Source organism: Dermatophagoides pteronyssinus, unplaced genomic scaffold (assembly GCF_027571235.1).
Source record: "Dermatophagoides pteronyssinus isolate colony J.1.1.1.1 unplaced genomic scaffold, Derpt_VIB-CSIC_2022.12 sq0001, whole genome shotgun sequence".
NCBI lineage: Eukaryota > Metazoa > Arthropoda > Arachnida > Sarcoptiformes > Pyroglyphidae > Dermatophagoides > Dermatophagoides pteronyssinus.
In genome coordinates, this window is record NW_027461525.1 from 2,563,086 (window position 1) to 2,581,545 (window position 18,460).

Sequence of the window (18,460 nt, forward strand, 5' to 3'; positions counted from 1 at the left end):
ATGATGATGATGATGATGAGGCCAAAAACAATAAAGAGAAAAAACAATGAAGATGAACAAATGGCCGCATCAATTTATACTTCGAATATTTTGTTCATCGTAAATTTTTTTTTTAAACTCTCTGAATAAAGTGCATAAATCAGCCACACAAAATAAAAAATGTATCCAATTCCTAAGCAGTCCACATTATTCCATTATTATTATTATCAACGCAAGATGAATGCTTTTATTGAAACTGAAAATGTATTTTTCATTTTTTTTCCTGAAAAACTAAGAACTTTAGTGAAAAAAGCAGGAACTTTAATATATATTTTTTTCAAAAATAACCAAGCCTTAGCAATCTAAGGTCTTTATTATACGTTGCTAAAACTCTTGGTTTATATCGTATATGAAACAGTAATGAACTTCTCGTTTTGAAACATCACAATAAAACCTCGCATTATTGAGTGAAAAAAAACCACACAATTTTTTGTCTTCTTCTTGTTGTTCCTATCATTATCATTTATATTATGAATTTTTTTCGATTTTCTTATATCATCAAACAAGGAATGAATAAATAAATTAACTGACTCACGCATTAGGCACATTAAAGCCCATCATTATCATCATCATCATAACCAAGAAAAAATTGATCATTAGAATTTTACTGAAAGAGAATTTTATTCAGACAACCTAAACAACTAGTCGATGAATCAATAATGTGCAAACTGTACTCAATTTTGTTTGATGTTTTAATAATACTTCATAACAAATTACCCGTTAATGATTGCCATTGAAATATTTATCAAAGTTTTTGTTTTCGATGAAAAAGGTTTTCATCATTTCTCAAATTGACCATTCAAAATTCAGTATTTTCGGCAAAAAACAAAAATGAATTCCGGTTACAACTTTAGTGTTTATGATGATGATGATGAATTATATGGTGATAGACCAAAAGAAAAAACACGGTACTTCTTCAAACCAATCATCTATAATATAAATAAATGCCAACAACAATCAAGAATTGGAAAACATAATAGCTTCTGGCTAGATCATTGTTGATGTATTTGAATGATGAATGCTTCAATGAGCATACATATACATACACATGGCACGTCTCATTAGCCAAACAGACCGAAGAAATTGTTGATAAAATAGAAAACACAAAAAAAAACTTGAATCTAAAAAATCAAGAAACAATGGTCTGATTCTAAAACAGAATCATCACTCAGCATGTTGTTGTTCGGGATAATGATTTGCTTCATGAAATACAACAGAAAAAAACAAACGTTTTATCTGAAAAAATGTTTGTATATTGTGTTTACATAAATTTTTATTTTTCGTTCGATAAATGTTGAGTACACATTACTTATGGTAGTTGTCGATTTTTATCATCAAATTGCACATCAAAAGCATCTTCACAAAAATAAATGTTGATTTCAAATGAAAGGATGAATGGATTCTTTTCTCTCTCTCAGCCAAAAAGTTGTTTGTGTAAATTGTAACAAGAATAATATTCGTTGGCAAAAGAAAATATTTTCGCCTATCAAAAAAGATTACAATCAAATCATTTAATCAAAAAGACTTTTTTCATCGTTTTCAAATCATCATTATGTACATACACTTGAAATTAACATTTGGTTCGATTCATCGACCTCGAACACTGATCACATTATTATTTCAATATAGACCAAAATGATGATTCAATTTAATTATGATCGCTTTTATTCGATAGGATATGGATTTTCATTCAATGAATAGAACACTCATACAATAAAAATTGCTCTTTATATCTATAATGCTAACCAAAAGTCGATGAATTTCTCAATTATAAGTGATAGAATGATCAATCATAAACGGTCAAAGGTTGCTGGCTGACCTTCAAATAGAATCAATACACATGTGCATGATATAATGAAAAGAAAAAAAATACAACACGATTACTCAAACAAAATTTTGGAACGCCAAAAAAATTTGTCATCAATTTTTTATCGTCATTATTTATTCACTAGTCATATGTGTATGCATGTCATCGCCATCATTATTGCAAGATTATGGCCATAGAATAATTTTTTTTTTCATTATTGGAAATTAATATTGCGTGAAAGCAACTAATAATCGAATAATATTCACATCATTATCATTACCATTATTATATTCTTAAAAATATTATGGCAAAAGAATGTCAGTCATTAAAAGTTAGTCCAACCGAAATATAATTAATGAATATTTTTTTCTCATCATGATAACGGTAAAGATGAATATAAAAAAAAACTCATCATCCATAGAATGTTTTTAATCTTTTCGCTTCAATCATATGCCTTTTTTCAGCTAGTCTATTTTCATGAAAAACCTATCCAATACGATGATAATAATAATATTCTTCATACATGGCCAAAAGATATGAAACAATGCTATAATCATCCTTATCATCATCATCGTCATCATCATTATAAACATCATGGAACAAAACATTGCTTTGTTTATTTAAATCAGCGATTCAGTTTTTATATACGATTACATAACATCAAAATGATGTACTCTTTTTTTTACAGTTTCATTTAATAAATGGCTGTGCATCAATCTTATTATGAACATTATGCTGATGATGATTGTTGTCATTGTTGTTGTTGTCGTTGTCGTCATGATCCAGAATGATGATGATGATGATGAACAAAAACACAAACAATTCAATAATTATCATCATTCCCCTTTCTTTCCCATAAACTGTTGAAATAATTATCATTATGATGAGTCATAAAACATTTTTGCTATGTTTAGCTCGAAATTTTGTTTCAAATTTGCTTTAGTTACCAATATTGAAAAAAAAACATTCTTTCATATATGATAAAAAGGCCGGAAACATTCATTTTCAAAATTATGTTCCGGTATTTTATGTTGTTGTTATTATTCTTTTGGCTTCCGGACCAAACAAAAATAAAAATGTTGGCCATATGGTTTCTCAAATAAAATACGAAAAAAATAATATCAACATATATAAAATTCTTAATCAATAATATCTTTATATACACAATTTAAATTTTATTATTTTATCGTTTTTAAAATGAAAAAACTTCCCATTGATTATAATGTAGAATTGATAACAGAATAATGATAATAATAATAATTGTCCTGAATGAATGAATGAATGGTGTTTTGAAATTGTCAAATATAGTAATGTTTGTGTGTAGGTATTATTGACATTAAATATAGGTGTTTGGCATTTAGAAGAGTCAAAAACAAAACAAAAAAAAAAAACAACAACAACAATAACAGAATAATATTCAAAATAATCGAATGCCAAACAGTGTATTTTATTCTGGTTTTTTTCAGGTAACAGTTTTTACCTACATAATAATAATGTTTTTCATTTATAATACAGAATGAATTCAATTGTTTATAATGTGTATTTTTGTTGTGTTATAATTCAAGTGTTGAATGGCATTGAAAAGATAAAACCAGAATGAAATTTCATATATGATTTAAAATGTAATATATTTGAGCATTTGCAATATTTGATGTGTTTGTGTGTGTTGTCCTTATTTTTTTTTTTTTTTTTGTTTACCATTATCCATTTTTGACAAACGTTAGATGAAATCAAACAAGAATAGGAAAAAAATAATAGGAAGACAATCGTAAATGATCACCAACACCATACAGATTTTGATGTGTTTGGATGTTATTTTTTTGGAAAAATGTGAATGAAATGTTGATAAAAGGAATTGGTTTTCTGTTTTGGTTAAATAAAAAAAAAGAATCGTAATGTATATGAAACAAAATGAGAAGAAAAACAAAAAGCAAGAAATTCAAACTTCAATGTTGTTGAATAAGATTCCATAGTTTTCATTTTCAGATGACTACTATCAAACCCGAAAAAAATATCGAAAGAAAGTGTGAAACAGAAAAACTTTTGAAGATTTTTAGATCCAAAAATGAAAAAAAACTATCTGGATACGATTCTAACATAACAGTCGCTGTTGTCGGCATCATCAGCATTGATTTAGTCATTGATTGATTATTTTCAGCTTCATCATCTGATCATCTTGGAACAAACGAACAAAAAAAAACTTAAAGCTGGTAAAAACAAACACCATGGAAGGGTATGTATTGGTACAACCAAACGATTTTTAATCAAATTTATTTTCAAGTAGTACTATCTCGAGATTTTTTTTCGTTTAACAGATGGATGTTAAAAGTTGTTGTAAAGTAACGATGAAATTGACGATGAAAAAAATCAAAGCTCAATGTTTAGATAGTGTTTTGGTAGAATAATCGATCGAATGTGTGAGTGGTGATGATGATGATGATGATGATGGTGGTGGAACCACGGGAAAAAAACAGCTTTTGGATTGTCTCACTTGGTTTGATATTTCGCAATGAGAATGGAATTATTCAAGGCATTTGTAGTGTCAGTGAAAATAAAGCTTGATGTTTTTTTTCTGATTCTTGAATTTCAAATATGATGATAAGTAAATGTCGTATGAAGGATGCCTATTTATTTTTTTTCAAATACGAAAAAAAGAAAAAAATTTTTTGTTAATATAATTTATCATAGTAATGCTATTATGATTCTTTGAAATGTCCATAAATATATGTGTGTGTGCGTGACTTAATGGAATTTTGATTCTTGAATTAAAAAAAGATTATATTCCATGATTTCTTGAGAATAAACAATTCTTTTTTTTTAAAAAAAGGAGAATTATTTATTTTTCATCTTTCTGTTTTCACTTATTATTATTTTATATTCAAATTAATCTAATATTTCATATGGATGCCAAATGTTTGTGTTTTATGATGATCATTGCCATAATGATTATTACCTTTTTTTTGGTGGAAAAAAATGGAAATGAAAATTTCATTACATAGAAAATTGGAAAAAAATTTCTGTATAATTAGCGATGAATATTTAAGGAGGCTGTAGAAAGAAAGAAAATGAATGCCAATCTGTTAATGATGTGATAATATATTGAGTGGATGAGCAAAAAGTAGATGAAAAAATTATGTATTTTAATAAATCAATAATCGACCCAGAATTATCGAAAATGAATGAAGTTTTTCAATGAATTTTTTTTTGTAAAATTTAAATCAGATAATATTTACAACAAAAACAAAGGATTAAAAAAATCAATACTGAAACAAATACATCGAGAAAAATTGTTTGTTTTAAGTTTTTTTTGAAATTTTCCTCTTTTTTATCAATAATTTAAAAAAATTTATTTCATTCGATTAAATTTAACCGAAGAAATTCATTTGTGGAATGATACTCGAACTTGGCGTGAGTGGAATCGTTTCAGTCAATACGGTTGTAACAGTTGTTGGAATTACACTCGTACTTGTTATCGTACGATATCTGGTACTGAATGCATTATAAACTAATGTGTAGACTTTTGATTTGGTCATAGTTGTTTCAGTGACGGTAGTCATTGTTTTCAATATGGTTGAACTTTGTAAAGTTGGTGTCACTTGAAATTGTGGCATCATGCCGAATTGTGTGGCAAACATATTTTGAAATTGTGCTTGTTGCATCATTCCATATTGATTATTATTTGGGATGATCGGAATCACTTCAGTTGTATAAGTGTTTACAAGTTTTTCGGTTGTTCCAGTTGGTTCCAAAATTGTTCTTGATCGTGTTTGTCGGCCATCATAATAGCTAACCAATTTTGTATTATACAATGTTTCCGTTTGCATTACTTTAGTGGGTTTTGTGATTGTACTGTATTGAGTGGGTTGTTTCATTTGTTGTTGTTGTTGTAAACCGATATAAAGTGCGGCTAATTGTGGATTTTGAAGAACAGCTGCTAACAATAGAGGATTGTTCAAATCAAATTGCTGGGCCAATTGATTTGGTTGCTGTGGAAATGCCATCATTTGTGGCATTTGTCCAACATTACCAAACGATAAACTTGGTTCAATTTGATCTGATGATTCAGATATTTGTTGTTGTAAATTACCATCATTCAATATATTATCATCTAAAATCGTAGGCATTTCAGTGGGCAGAATGTTTGCTGAAAATTGGATAAAAAAATTAATGATTCATTGGAAATATTATAATAATTTGTATATACTTACAGTCAACTGAAGTCGGTTGAATAGTTTGTTGTTCGGCCATTGATAAATCATCCACATCGGTACCATTGATCAATTCAGTGTTCATCCGTGGATTAAATGCCGAAGTTGAGGTACTATCAATCAATATCATATCACCGGGAGGCAATGTTCGATAAGCAGTGATTAATTTACGAATGAAAAAACTTTCGGTAACTGTATGACTTTGTGTTGATGTTCCATCAAATACTGGAACAACAGTTGTACGCATTGTTCTTTCGGTTACCGAATAAGTACGCGAAATGACTAAGGCAGGTGTTTCAGGAACGGATGTAGCTTCAATATTATTGCCAACAATATCTAATGTTGGCGCGATTAGATGAGTGTCGAATTCCGATTCAGTCGGATGTAAAGTTCGTTCGATTGTGGTGGTCAATGTTAAAGTTTTCACTTGAAGATGATCACCTTCAACGTGTTGTGTCACTTCACTTGTAATTGTTTGAACTTCTTTGACAACTTTTGACGGATCGATTATTATTTTTTCATTATGATTATCTTCATTGGCAGAAACATCCGTGGTTGATGACAAATTTTCTAGTATTTTTTCTTTAATTTCATCATCGATTGATTGTTTTGCAGATTCGATATTAGTATTATTATTGGTGGATATTGCCGCTGCTGCTGCTTCATCCTTGAGTTCCTGTTCTTTCGAATTATGATAATGATGCATCTCTTCAGCTTGAGTGGCCGGTAATTTTGATTTGAATCGATTCATTTTAACCTAGATACAAAAGAAAAATGTAATTGATTCTCATCGATCAAGTTTTGACTTTTACTTACTCTTGGTGATTGTCTTGCAGGCAAGGTGAATCGTTTCGATCCAAGTATCTTTAATCGTCGTATTTTTGTGTTAGGATTGTTGCTATGATTTTCCGAATTATCTTCGCCATCATTGTTATTATTATTGCCATTATTTTCAGCATTGTCTTTCATTTTTGCCCATCGTGATTTCAATGGATTCAATTGAAGACGAGCATTTAAATGTCTAGCCTTGGAACTTTCGACCAATTTTATCGATTTAGCACGAAGTGGATGCATTTTTTTAGCCGTTCCGGTAATAGCATTAGTTGTATGTTCTTCTTCATTTCGATGATCTTCATCAACTCTTGGCGAAGGACCTGAATATTGTTGTTGTTGTTGTTTATGATATCCATGATAATTATGATGATGTTGTTGCGCCATTCGAGTTGGTCGAACATTTGAGTGATGGCTATAAGTTTGAGTTGGTCGTACAGTTGGGCTTGATACATCTTCATTTGGTTTAACTTTTGTGGTACTGGATAAGATTTGAGCATATTTACCACTAATATAGGTACCAATTACTTTTGTTTCGTAAACAGTTGTGGAACCTTCATTGACGACAGTACCGCCAAGTACTGTAACCAAACCGGTAGGATAAGTGGGAATAGCACTAGGTTTTGTCGGTTTAATCTCTTCGACAATTGGTACACGTGTTGATCTAATCGATGGTGGTTGTGTGGTCGTAAATGTTGCTGCGGATGATTCACGAGTATTCGAATTTGGTGATGGAGTAAATACAATCACGGTACCATCAACAGTTGTACGAAAATTTAAAAATCCTCGTACAGTAACCGTTGGCATTGCTGTTGCAACTTCAATACTACTCTGTAATTGTGGTGATCCATAATATTGTTGTTGTTGGCTATCGGCAATTAAACCTATATTTTTGAAAATAAATAGACAAAACAACAAAATGAATAAATATGTTTGAATAAATAAAAATCATGCTGAAAATTCTAAAAAAGTGTTGATTACACAACCATATTATATATTTGAGAATTTCAAGTCAAAATACAAAAAAAATACTATATTACACATCGATCGACATCCTTGATGAGCCATGTTGATTCATTCGTGCTAACAATCCCAAAATATATTACCTCAACATTGTGTCTGCTCCAATAAAATGGCCATTCATTCATTCATTCGTTTCAAGGCACATTATTGTTTCGTGTTTCTTCACTACTTGTCATTGTCAATTTGTTCTTTTTCTTTATATTTTCTATTCATTTTATAAACACTATTATCCATCATGATAACAAAAGAAACAAAATAACTTGGTCAGCTGATTACAATTTTTTTCTTTGGAACGAACCATGACAAAAAAAATGCATTGTCCCAAATTGATCATATCATCAAAAACAAAACAAAAATACATGAGAAATTTTCATTATGTAGACAGATAGGTGTATGCCAATTTTAGCCATTTTTTTCAAATGAATGAAAATATAAACAATGGTTTGATTAGTATGACAAAAATTGATTAATCTTACTAAAATAATGATGAAGATAATTTTCTAATCAAATTATTAATGAATTCTGAATTTTTATTTATTTTAATTTTTTTTATTAAAAAAAAATCTACATCATTGGCTACATGATGTTAAGGAAATGATGGACTTTTTCCGCGTGTTGAACGATGTTGTAATGATTACAAAATCTATTCCACCTTAAATCATTATATGCGTGCATTTAAACGGATGATACGCTATGATACGTATTTTCAACAAGGTGAAAAAAACATGATAATTTTGATGATGATATCCAAAAGATGAAAGCAAAAAAAAACAACAACATATAATAATTAGTTGTTAATTTACTCTGTTATCCTGTTGTTGTAATCATCAGCATCATAAATATCAATTTTTATTCCTTTCAACTCTTTTTTTGGCCAGATGTATCGTGTCCGGAAAAAACGATTTATAGTTTGGTTTGTGGAACACACATCTGTGTTTATTATGTCAAAATTTTTTCATTATCGAACATCCAAACAATTTATGATAGCGTCAATTATTGTGATATTGGAAAATTTATGTTCAACTTTATCATACTACTCATGAAATCGATGATAACTGATTATTTTGTTAACATGGTTAACGTTTTTTTCTCTTGTTCAAATTTTACCCAAATGATTAATGTGTTTGGGAAGTTATAAAAGATAAAACTTTGTGTTTATTGTGTTACTAAAAAATCTTGTATACCGAAATGATTGATCAACATTTGTATATGATTATTGTTGGTGTTGTTTTTTTTGTTTTGCTTAAACAAATTCATTAATTATATAAATGATTAGGATTTTTTTAAGTCAAAATTTTAGAATTGAATCATTTTTTAATTTGAATCTATTTTATCAATACAATATTGACAATCAAACATTTGAATCATAAAAATGAATATATTTGATGGAAAGATTGTGAATATCTATATAATCATTGATAGTATTGATGATTCTAGTCTGTCCTATGTAATCAAACCTTTTTTCCCATATGAATTTCGAGTATCAATGTTGGTCGATGTTTTTAATATCTATAATTTATTATTCAATCAAATGATTTCCTATAACTTCAAATCATCATTCGATTTTTTAAATCATAAATTAATTTATTACATTTGATCATAATGATTATAATGTTGAAATTGATTAACCACGTTCTAATCATTTTAGTGATCAATAAAAAAAATATTGACCACAATCGGATTTCTGCCTACAAAAATTAGTTTGAAAATCTAATTAATAATAATTTGATTGAAATAAAGAGGTTATTTTTCATTAAATTCTTTTTTTATAATTGTCACTTTGTCACATTTTATATTAACGATTTTCTCTACAAGGTATTGTATCATTGATTTCAATCGAGGTTATGAGAAAAAACATTCCAAAGATATCATTCTATTTTAATGTGATGACACTTGGACTATATTTGAATCATTTTTCTTTTTGTGAATTGAAACAGCCACAAAATGACAGCCAATTTTTTCATGATGGAAATCAAAAATCGTATAAAAATAATTGAAATAAATGAAACATTGTGTGTAATTTATATGAATGGAAATAAAAGTGTTGATGATTTGACATTCGACTCGAAAGAAAACCCTTCCTAATTGGAAATCTGACAATGGTAGATTTTCAATTGTCAAAATGACAATTTTTTTCATCTTTTTCATCAGAATCTCTTACAATCATACAATAAACTTTTGTCGAGAATCAAAAGTTTTCAAGGCTGTTTAAAATTATTAGATTTCATTTTCTCAACTAATAAGAATCAGCTCAATTTGCAATCATTTATAAATTATGAAAGTTTTTTCTGCTGTATTACTTGATGATGCTGATAATGATAATTAAATAAAATGAGAATGAGAACAAAAAGTGTTAATAATCAGATTTAATTGGGAAATAATAATCATATCTATGACAACTACAGACATTGTCTATTGGCAAATATTATTATTCTTTTTTTTCAGACAAAAATTCAAATCAATTAGAAAGTTTCGACAATGTCGATGTTATAAACTAGAAAATCAACTATAGATCTCACTAACACAATTCATAATAAAAGAAAAGAAAAGAAACAATTATTAGCAGCAAGTCATGCATTCAAAATAATTTGATCGATGAATGAACAAAACGATAAACGATTCATAAGTTGATTGATTATTAATTTAATTAATGATGAAAATGAAAATTGTGAAATGATCATCTATGCAACTATTTTTAGTTAAGTTTTTCATTTTTTTGCTTTTTATTCTTCGAATTCTTATAACAGCAACAACACAAAAAAATCAACTAAATCGTGGAAAAAAAGGAAAATGATGATGAACAATATTTTCATTGTCAACATACGATGAAACGATACAGCTGTTCCTGAAAATATTGTCTCATTCATTCGTAATGCACAGCATAAATGAATAAATGTTTTTAGGAGGAACAATGTATAAAATTTGAATTTGAAAAAATCCCTGCATGAAAATCCATTTGTTTCATTGTAATCCAATTCATTCCTTTTCTCAATTCAATCATTTCCAGTTTTCGTTTTTTTTTGTTTTTGTTTTTGATTTTCAAAAATACAAAAACCAATTTAAAATTCTCTTTTTTTCACATCCCTACCCATATGAACACAAACAATTTTTGTGATTCTTTTTTTTCGGAATCTTGTTCAGTACAGTTCTATAGTTGAATTTTTTTTTATAATGTCGATCCATACCAGTTAATAGGTTTTTTTCGGTTTTCACTAGATCACAAACAGTGATTTAATCCCTAAGCTTTGTTCTTATGATGAACATTATTACATTTAGTCATTCAAATGTTTGTTAGCGTATATAAAAAATTGTTTTTGAAATTCCTGACACTGATGTTCATATGTGTTGGTTATCGAAGAGATTTCTTATGTCGGATTTCAAATAGAATGAAATGATCGAAACGAACTTTTCTAATGTAATATGATAAATGAAAGAAAAAAAAATGATCATCGATTGAATGAACTTAATGTTACTGATCAAACGAATTTAACATTGTCTACATTGATCATTGTCAATCAATGTTGAAAAATTTTCTTGTCTGGTTTTCTAAAACAAGTCAAATTCGTGCATTTGGGAAAAAAATTGATTTTTTTCTTTGATATAAAGTTGGACAAAACAAGATAGATTCAAAATCCATCATTAAAATTCAATGAAAAGAAAAAAGAAAACTTTCATTTTGTTTTTCCAATTCCATGATTACTGATCTTATATCGGAAAACACAAACAAACAATCAAAAAACTAAAACATTTTGATTTTCAATTTTTTTTATCAATCGAAACTGATCATTTTTCCCACCTTTAATAAAGAAAAAAAAAATCAATTAATCAATAATACAATGGCGAAGAAAAAACAACGAAAATTTCCGAATGAATGACACTAAAAACAAAGTGATATCTCGTGTGTTTGAACTAGATTCAAGTGCTGCACCATACACATTATCGTATGGAATTGTGATAAAAAGTATTTCCATAAAAGTTTGTCAACTATTGTTGTTGGCATTTTATCTAGTAAAATTTAATCGACCTATTGGATCGATCATTGAGACCTAATTTATACACACGCATTTACAAACTGAGAGAAAAAAACTACCTGTGTTAAATGATTTAGTTTTGCAAAAATATTTATAATTTTTCATAATTTTCTCATTTTTAAATCAAAAATCATCATTTTTTCTGTTTATAAACTTGTTTTATTCTATATTTTGATTTTTTTTATTGCTTGCAACATCAACAAAAAAAGATCAAAGCATTCAAGCATAAAGACAAAGTTCTTTTGTCTGTCAAGATCATCTTTTCTACTAAATGATGATGAAACACAACAAACAAAAATGATAACTAGAAATGTTATATAACATGAATCTCCTCCCCACCATTGTAATCAGGGCTAATTGTCACGCAGGTAAACATTCGTAATCATTCATGGACATTCCACATGTTGATGATGGCTTTTAAATTATTATTTTTTTCATATTTAATGTTGATTGTCTTGAGGAAATGACTTTACCACATTGATTTGATGATTTATTAGTAGCATTTGATTAATCATTTTTCTTATTGTTATGATTAACAATAACAGTCAGATGTTTTATATCAATGTAAAAAAAAGAAAATTTTGCATAATTTGTCAGCATAATCGAATATTATGGAAAAAAACAAAAATTTGACAAAATTTTGGATTCATTCCTGAAAAAAACGTCTATCAATCATATTTCAAATGTTGTTCTTTAATAGATCAACTAAAATACTAGATGATTTGAATTGATTATATCAATTTTTGAGAAACTGATTGATATTTTTTTTTCGATAATGATTAATGTTAATAGTAAATCAGGTTGATTTATGTCTGTTCGATAATGATTATGAGTGAGTGATGAAAAGTACTTTATCATCCACATGCAAATTTCAAATAGTTTGAATCAAAAATTTTTTTTGAATGGCATCTTCAATATAATCGAATCAAAAACTAGTGAATGTTTTTTTAATTTTGTTTTGACCACACGTGGATTTTCAATTTATTTTTTTCAATATTTCATTCCATCAATCGTTGTCAAGTTATGCAAAACGAAAGAAATGATGAGTTTTTGTCGTTTTTTTTCATTTCTTTTAGCACAGAGAGATCCATCTTGAAAGCAAACTTACATAATAATGATTGTTGAAAGTTAATAAGGTTAATCCAAAATTTTTTTCAATTCGATTTGGATTTACTCTTCATATATTTTTATTGATCAGTTTTTTTATTCAATTTTCAAAACTAAGGTCTTATATTCATTCAAATCTTTCAGTGTTGTTGTTGTTTAATTTCATTAACTGACTAAACATTTTTTTTTGTTTCCTTTATTGATGGTCGAACAAAGAATTCGATCAATTTCATGAATCATTATTAATTATAAAACAAGTATTAGCATGTTGAATATTTGTTGGTCCTATCATAGAACCTGAGCTTTTTCTGTCAAATTTCACCGATCAACAATTTTAGAAGCACTGATCTAGATTATGCATGTGCGTCCATCACAATAAAGATTATTATCAGATTATGATAATTCGGATAAATGTCATTCAAGATGTGGTCACTATAAAAATTTTTCTCTTCCTATCTCATCAAAGATAATTATATTGTTTTGTTTGAAAAAAGAAAATCTTTGACATGAACAAAATAACAAGTGGAACACCATTTTGTTGTCACTATTAAATTGTAATATAAATCTAAACAAAAAAGAGAGTGACATATTCTTCATGCACATGCACACACAAATGATGACTTCCTTATTTATTTATTTTTTTTAATTGGATTTAAACTTTTTGCTTCGCAATAGAAAAAAAATATATTTGCATAATAATGAGAAATTTTCTTGTAAAATATTTGAATTTGGGACAAGAATATTTCGCTTTGCACTAATCTTTATTTTCATTAAAAATTGTGATGATTCAGTCATGATTGAAATGAAATTGAACTAAAATATTAAATAAATTACATTTAGGACACTTGTAATGACAAAATATTGAAAACAAATCGTTGACAAAATGAAACAATTTGATACATTTGATGAATTTGATGAATTTGTTGACATGAAAACAACAGAATGAAAAATTGCTCATCATTTATTTCTAAATTATTAGTGTTGAATTAATTGGATTTTTTGTTACCTTGACTGTATGCATTTGATAATTAATCAATTTGTGAAAAAGAAACAGATATCATCATAGTCATAAATGTCGACACGTGTTGTTTGTTTGTTGAAACTTGAAACAAAAAAAATCTTAAGATGATATCATGCATTTACTTTGTACAATTTGTTTTTCATTATTCGTTATTTCAAAATTTACATTTGTTTACTGGATTTGATGATCGTCTACATTGAATACAAATTATATGATAATTACTGTCACCAATTGCAATTTATTAATTGAATTTTTTTGAAAATCATGATTTATCAGATTGTTAAAAAAAATTTTTAATTAATATGACAACAAATTCCAATTTGATGTTGAATGTAAATCAATAATTAAACGACAATATCCATAGATTATTGAAATGTGAAATTTTTGTCTGTTTAATTTTGACATTATCAGTTTCATGGAATTGATACAAATGAATTTTCTTTCCACTTGGCTTATATATAATTGGAACGATAGATACAAATCGAATTCGATTTTGATTAGATTTTCAGTTTTCATTTTACCATCATCATCATCATCATCATCATCGTTGTTTGAATGATCGGATTGCTTCCTGTTTTGCAAAATATCCAAAAATCTCGATATCGTTATCAAAATTTATTCGACCGCAAATCTTTTTGATTTGATAGATTTTTATCTTACAAACCAAATCGAAAAGATTTTGTTTTTCTTATTCACTCTATTAAGATTTGTGGATTATTTTTAGTTCAAACAAGATGTATTAAATGAAATGAAAATGATTGTTTCTGAATCGGAATGGATGGTCGAATGATTCATATAAACAATCACGCGACAAACAAATCTTAAAATCTAAATCAACACAAACAATAAACTTAAATACACAAAGGAATGTTTGTGTTTATTCTGCCTACGCCATTATTTTTTCCGTGATCCATTTGTGAATCAAAACAATCTTTTGCCCTTTTTTTCATTGTTTGTTTTCACTATTGACATCTCCATCATCATCGGTACAACGATCAAAATGATTTACACCTGGACACTTTTGTTCATTCAACATTTATTCAATTCAATTCATTTTAATAATGACGGTGATTACTGAGTTTAAGATAATTTCATATATTTGTTTTGAATGGCAAGAAATAAATTTCATTTCGAATAGAAATAATGTGATTTAAACAAATGCCATTACATTAAGATTATGTCACAAATAAATATTTTCTTTTTTGTTTGACAGCTCTTGATAGATTGATTGATTGCTTTGATAAATTCAATCAATCATTAATAGTGAATTAAAGTCGCATGCAAAATTTTTTTTTATACCTAAAGGGCAGAACAATGATGATGATGATAATTACATGGTGTTAATCACCTGCCACGATCTTTTATTCTTTTTTTCAATAATTTCGATGATTGATTAATTAAATAGATTAATAAATGACAATTTTTTTTCCATTCATAGATTCTAAAAAATGGCCTATAGTAATAACATTATAATGAAAAACAATACATCGATAAATGATGAAGATTTTGCACGTGCAAGTATACTTAATATTTAATAAAACGATAGTGATGATAGACAAAAAAAAATATTCGTGATTATATCGTGTTTTTTGCTTGCATTGAAATTGAAAATTATTGCTTTTTACCGTGCTATCATGAATCATTACATTGTTTTCCAAACAAACAGATTTCCTTTTAATTTTTTCACATTCGAAAAAATATAATTTTCACGTTATTTATCAAAATTTATCCTGTTTTTATAATTTCTATAGAGTTTCAATTCACAATCATTTTTTTTGTGTTTTGCTTTGTATTCAACCAAAAAGAATTATATTCCAGGTTTGTATAAATATCATTGCATGCAAACAAAATATAATTATTGTCATTGAAAATGTTTATTATACGATATATGATGATTATGATGATGAACAATTATAATTTCATCATTTATAAATATAATAACACAGAAGTTTGTTTGTTGTTGTTATTTTTTTGTTGGTATTTTAAGACAAGAATTCATGATTTTTTTTTGGCATCTTTACGATGATGCGAGAATTTTTAACTTTTACGTGATTAGATTGACAATGACAATGAGAAAAAGAGAAAAAAAATCATGTCCTCGAATAAAAATTGACAAAAATGCACACACTCACAAATATTCTATTCTGTCGCGTCAAAAAATCATTTCGCTAATCTATATGGAATACTAACGACCAATAAATCTGATCATCATCATCATCATCAAAAAGGAAAAAACAAGCAGTAATGATAATTAATCTTTCTTTTTCTTCTTACTCTTCATGCATGCATGTGTTCAGCTTGAATGAATAAATGAATCTTGATGAATATTATTTCAGTGTGAAATTCATCATCATCATCAATTTATTAACAACGTTCATAATAATAATAATAATAATAAGTAGCGAGAAAAAAATAAAACAATAGAAAGATAGGTGATTGGAGTGCAAGAAAAAAAAAAGTCGAAGGTCCACCACACACACTATCCCTCTCTATAGAATCCTTCAAATAAAGATAGTACATTATTGTTATTAGCATAAAATAATGATCGGATATTGATTCGATGATGATGATGATGTTAATGATAATGATAATGATTACAATTGAAAACATTCATAAATTATGATTCATATTGGCGATCGTGTTTTTTTTTCTTTAAATTTCACTGAATGTAAAAAATTTATTGTTACTTTTTATTTTAAAAATTATTGACATTGAATAAAAGAGACCAATGAAAAAATTAGAAGTTTCAATACAATGATCTGAATATCATCATCATCAACAACCTGAATCAAAAGCCTGAATCCAATATCTATTTATATCTGAAATGAATTATACATGTGAAAAAAATCTTATATAAGTAAAATGATCTCCATAAAAAATATCAATATCAAAATGTCAATTTCTCTTTTGAAAGTTATGGCCATGTAAACAAACTTGTATCATATATGTTCACAGAAATTATGTTGCACTTAAAATAACTGTATAATTACAGGGTTAACCTTTGAAATTCGTTGATATTCAAACAATATTGAAATACATGATTATATAACATTACAATGTTTTCATTGTCAAACAAGAAACTTGAACTAGGTTGTATTCAATTTCGTTCGGATTTTCTTTGTTTGGTTCTAGCTTTACTTACCAAGCAACAATAATAATGATCCAAATAATGTTGAAAAGATTAATGATGATTGTGAAAACATTTTGATGAATAAAATTTTATTTGATTGTACAGTATTTGAAATAATATGACAAATCGATCAACTAAACACATAAGAATCTAACATGAAAACAATAGCACATGCATTCATGTGATTTTTTAGCACACACTTTATAAAAACTCATTGAAAGCATTGATATTATGCAATCAATATTTAATATGAACACAATTGGTTTATTATGAACAGAGCAACAGAATGTTGACAAATTGTTGATTATCAGTAAATTCACATGAATATTCTGTTGTACGTTGTGGATTTTAGTTTTAAGATAATATCGATTCATTAACAACAGCAACAAAGACTAATTTCATCCCAAGTAGTTCGACAACAACAGAAAAATTTTCAAAATGAGAAAGAAGAAAAAAAGAAATCTGCCAGCAACAATTCAATAATTGATTGGTGGTACCGGTTATAGACAAAATTGAAAGCAAAAGAGAAAAAGACGAATATAGCTAAAATTAGCTAAACAAACATTAACAACAACAGAAAAACTTGTTTCACCAGAACGATCACTGTTTTAAAAAATGACCGATAGTCTCCGGATATTTTGATTTTGTTATTTTGGTATGATGGATCCTATGATTTTTTTCTTTATCAATAGCTGAAGAAAATTGATGATCTTTAAGAAGATGGTTGTATTTTTCTTTTTTGTATTTTCGTTTGACAGAGAAAAGATGAACAAGAGAGAGAGAGAGAGAGATAGAAATAATCCATACACAAATATCGATTGATAATGATAGATAACCCGATATGATTATAGATAATAGCAAAAGTGTTCACTTCTCTTTTCACTAAACACAAAATAGGAATGAATGAGAATTTTTTTTCTGGAACACTCCAAGATGATTAGTAATGATGAGTGAAAATAAACAGGTAAATCGACAAACTTTCTGTGTGTTTGTATGTCGATGACAATAACTATGGCAGCTTGTATCATCTATCTACGGCCTGTATGGTTGAATAGATGTTTTTTTTAGAGAGACATTCAGAAATTTAAGAGAGAGACTTTCTCTCACTCTCTCTTAAATTTGGCTTCACAACAATCTCAAACCAAAAAAAGAGAATATGAAATTGTTTTGAAAAAAAAACAATACAAGGCGGTTTTTTTCATTACATGCTTTATGCCATACAACGAATAAATATCTTACATTTTGAAAACAATTCATTTTCAT

The 18,460-nt window shown here is 27.5% G+C and overlaps 1 protein-coding gene across 2 annotated transcripts; it reads right to left on the reverse strand.

Moving 5' to 3' along the window:
• Nucleotides 1–3,079: 3,079 nt before the first annotated feature.
• LOC113793254 (uncharacterized) lies at nucleotides 3,080–17,411 on the reverse strand. 2 transcript variants are annotated; one of them, XM_027343250.2, is made up of 5 exons: nucleotides 7,926–7,968; nucleotides 6,871–7,769; nucleotides 6,055–6,811; nucleotides 4,800–5,990; nucleotides 3,080–4,470 (listed from the first exon to the last, which is right to left on the reverse strand). In XM_027343250.2, the coding sequence occupies exons 1-4, from the start codon at nucleotides 7,951–7,953 to the stop codon at nucleotides 5,212–5,214; spliced, it is 2,463 nt and encodes an 820-aa protein (XP_027199051.2). In that variant the 5' UTR covers nucleotides 7,954–7,968; the 3' UTR covers nucleotides 3,080–4,470; nucleotides 4,800–5,211. The 2 variants fall into 2 exon arrangements, with proteins under 2 accessions (XP_027199051.2, XP_027199050.2); XM_027343249.2 differs by lacking the exon at nucleotides 7,926–7,968 and adding an exon at nucleotides 17,210–17,411 and having other exon boundaries at nucleotides 3,081–4,470.
• Nucleotides 17,412–18,460: the final 1,049 nt, after the last annotated feature.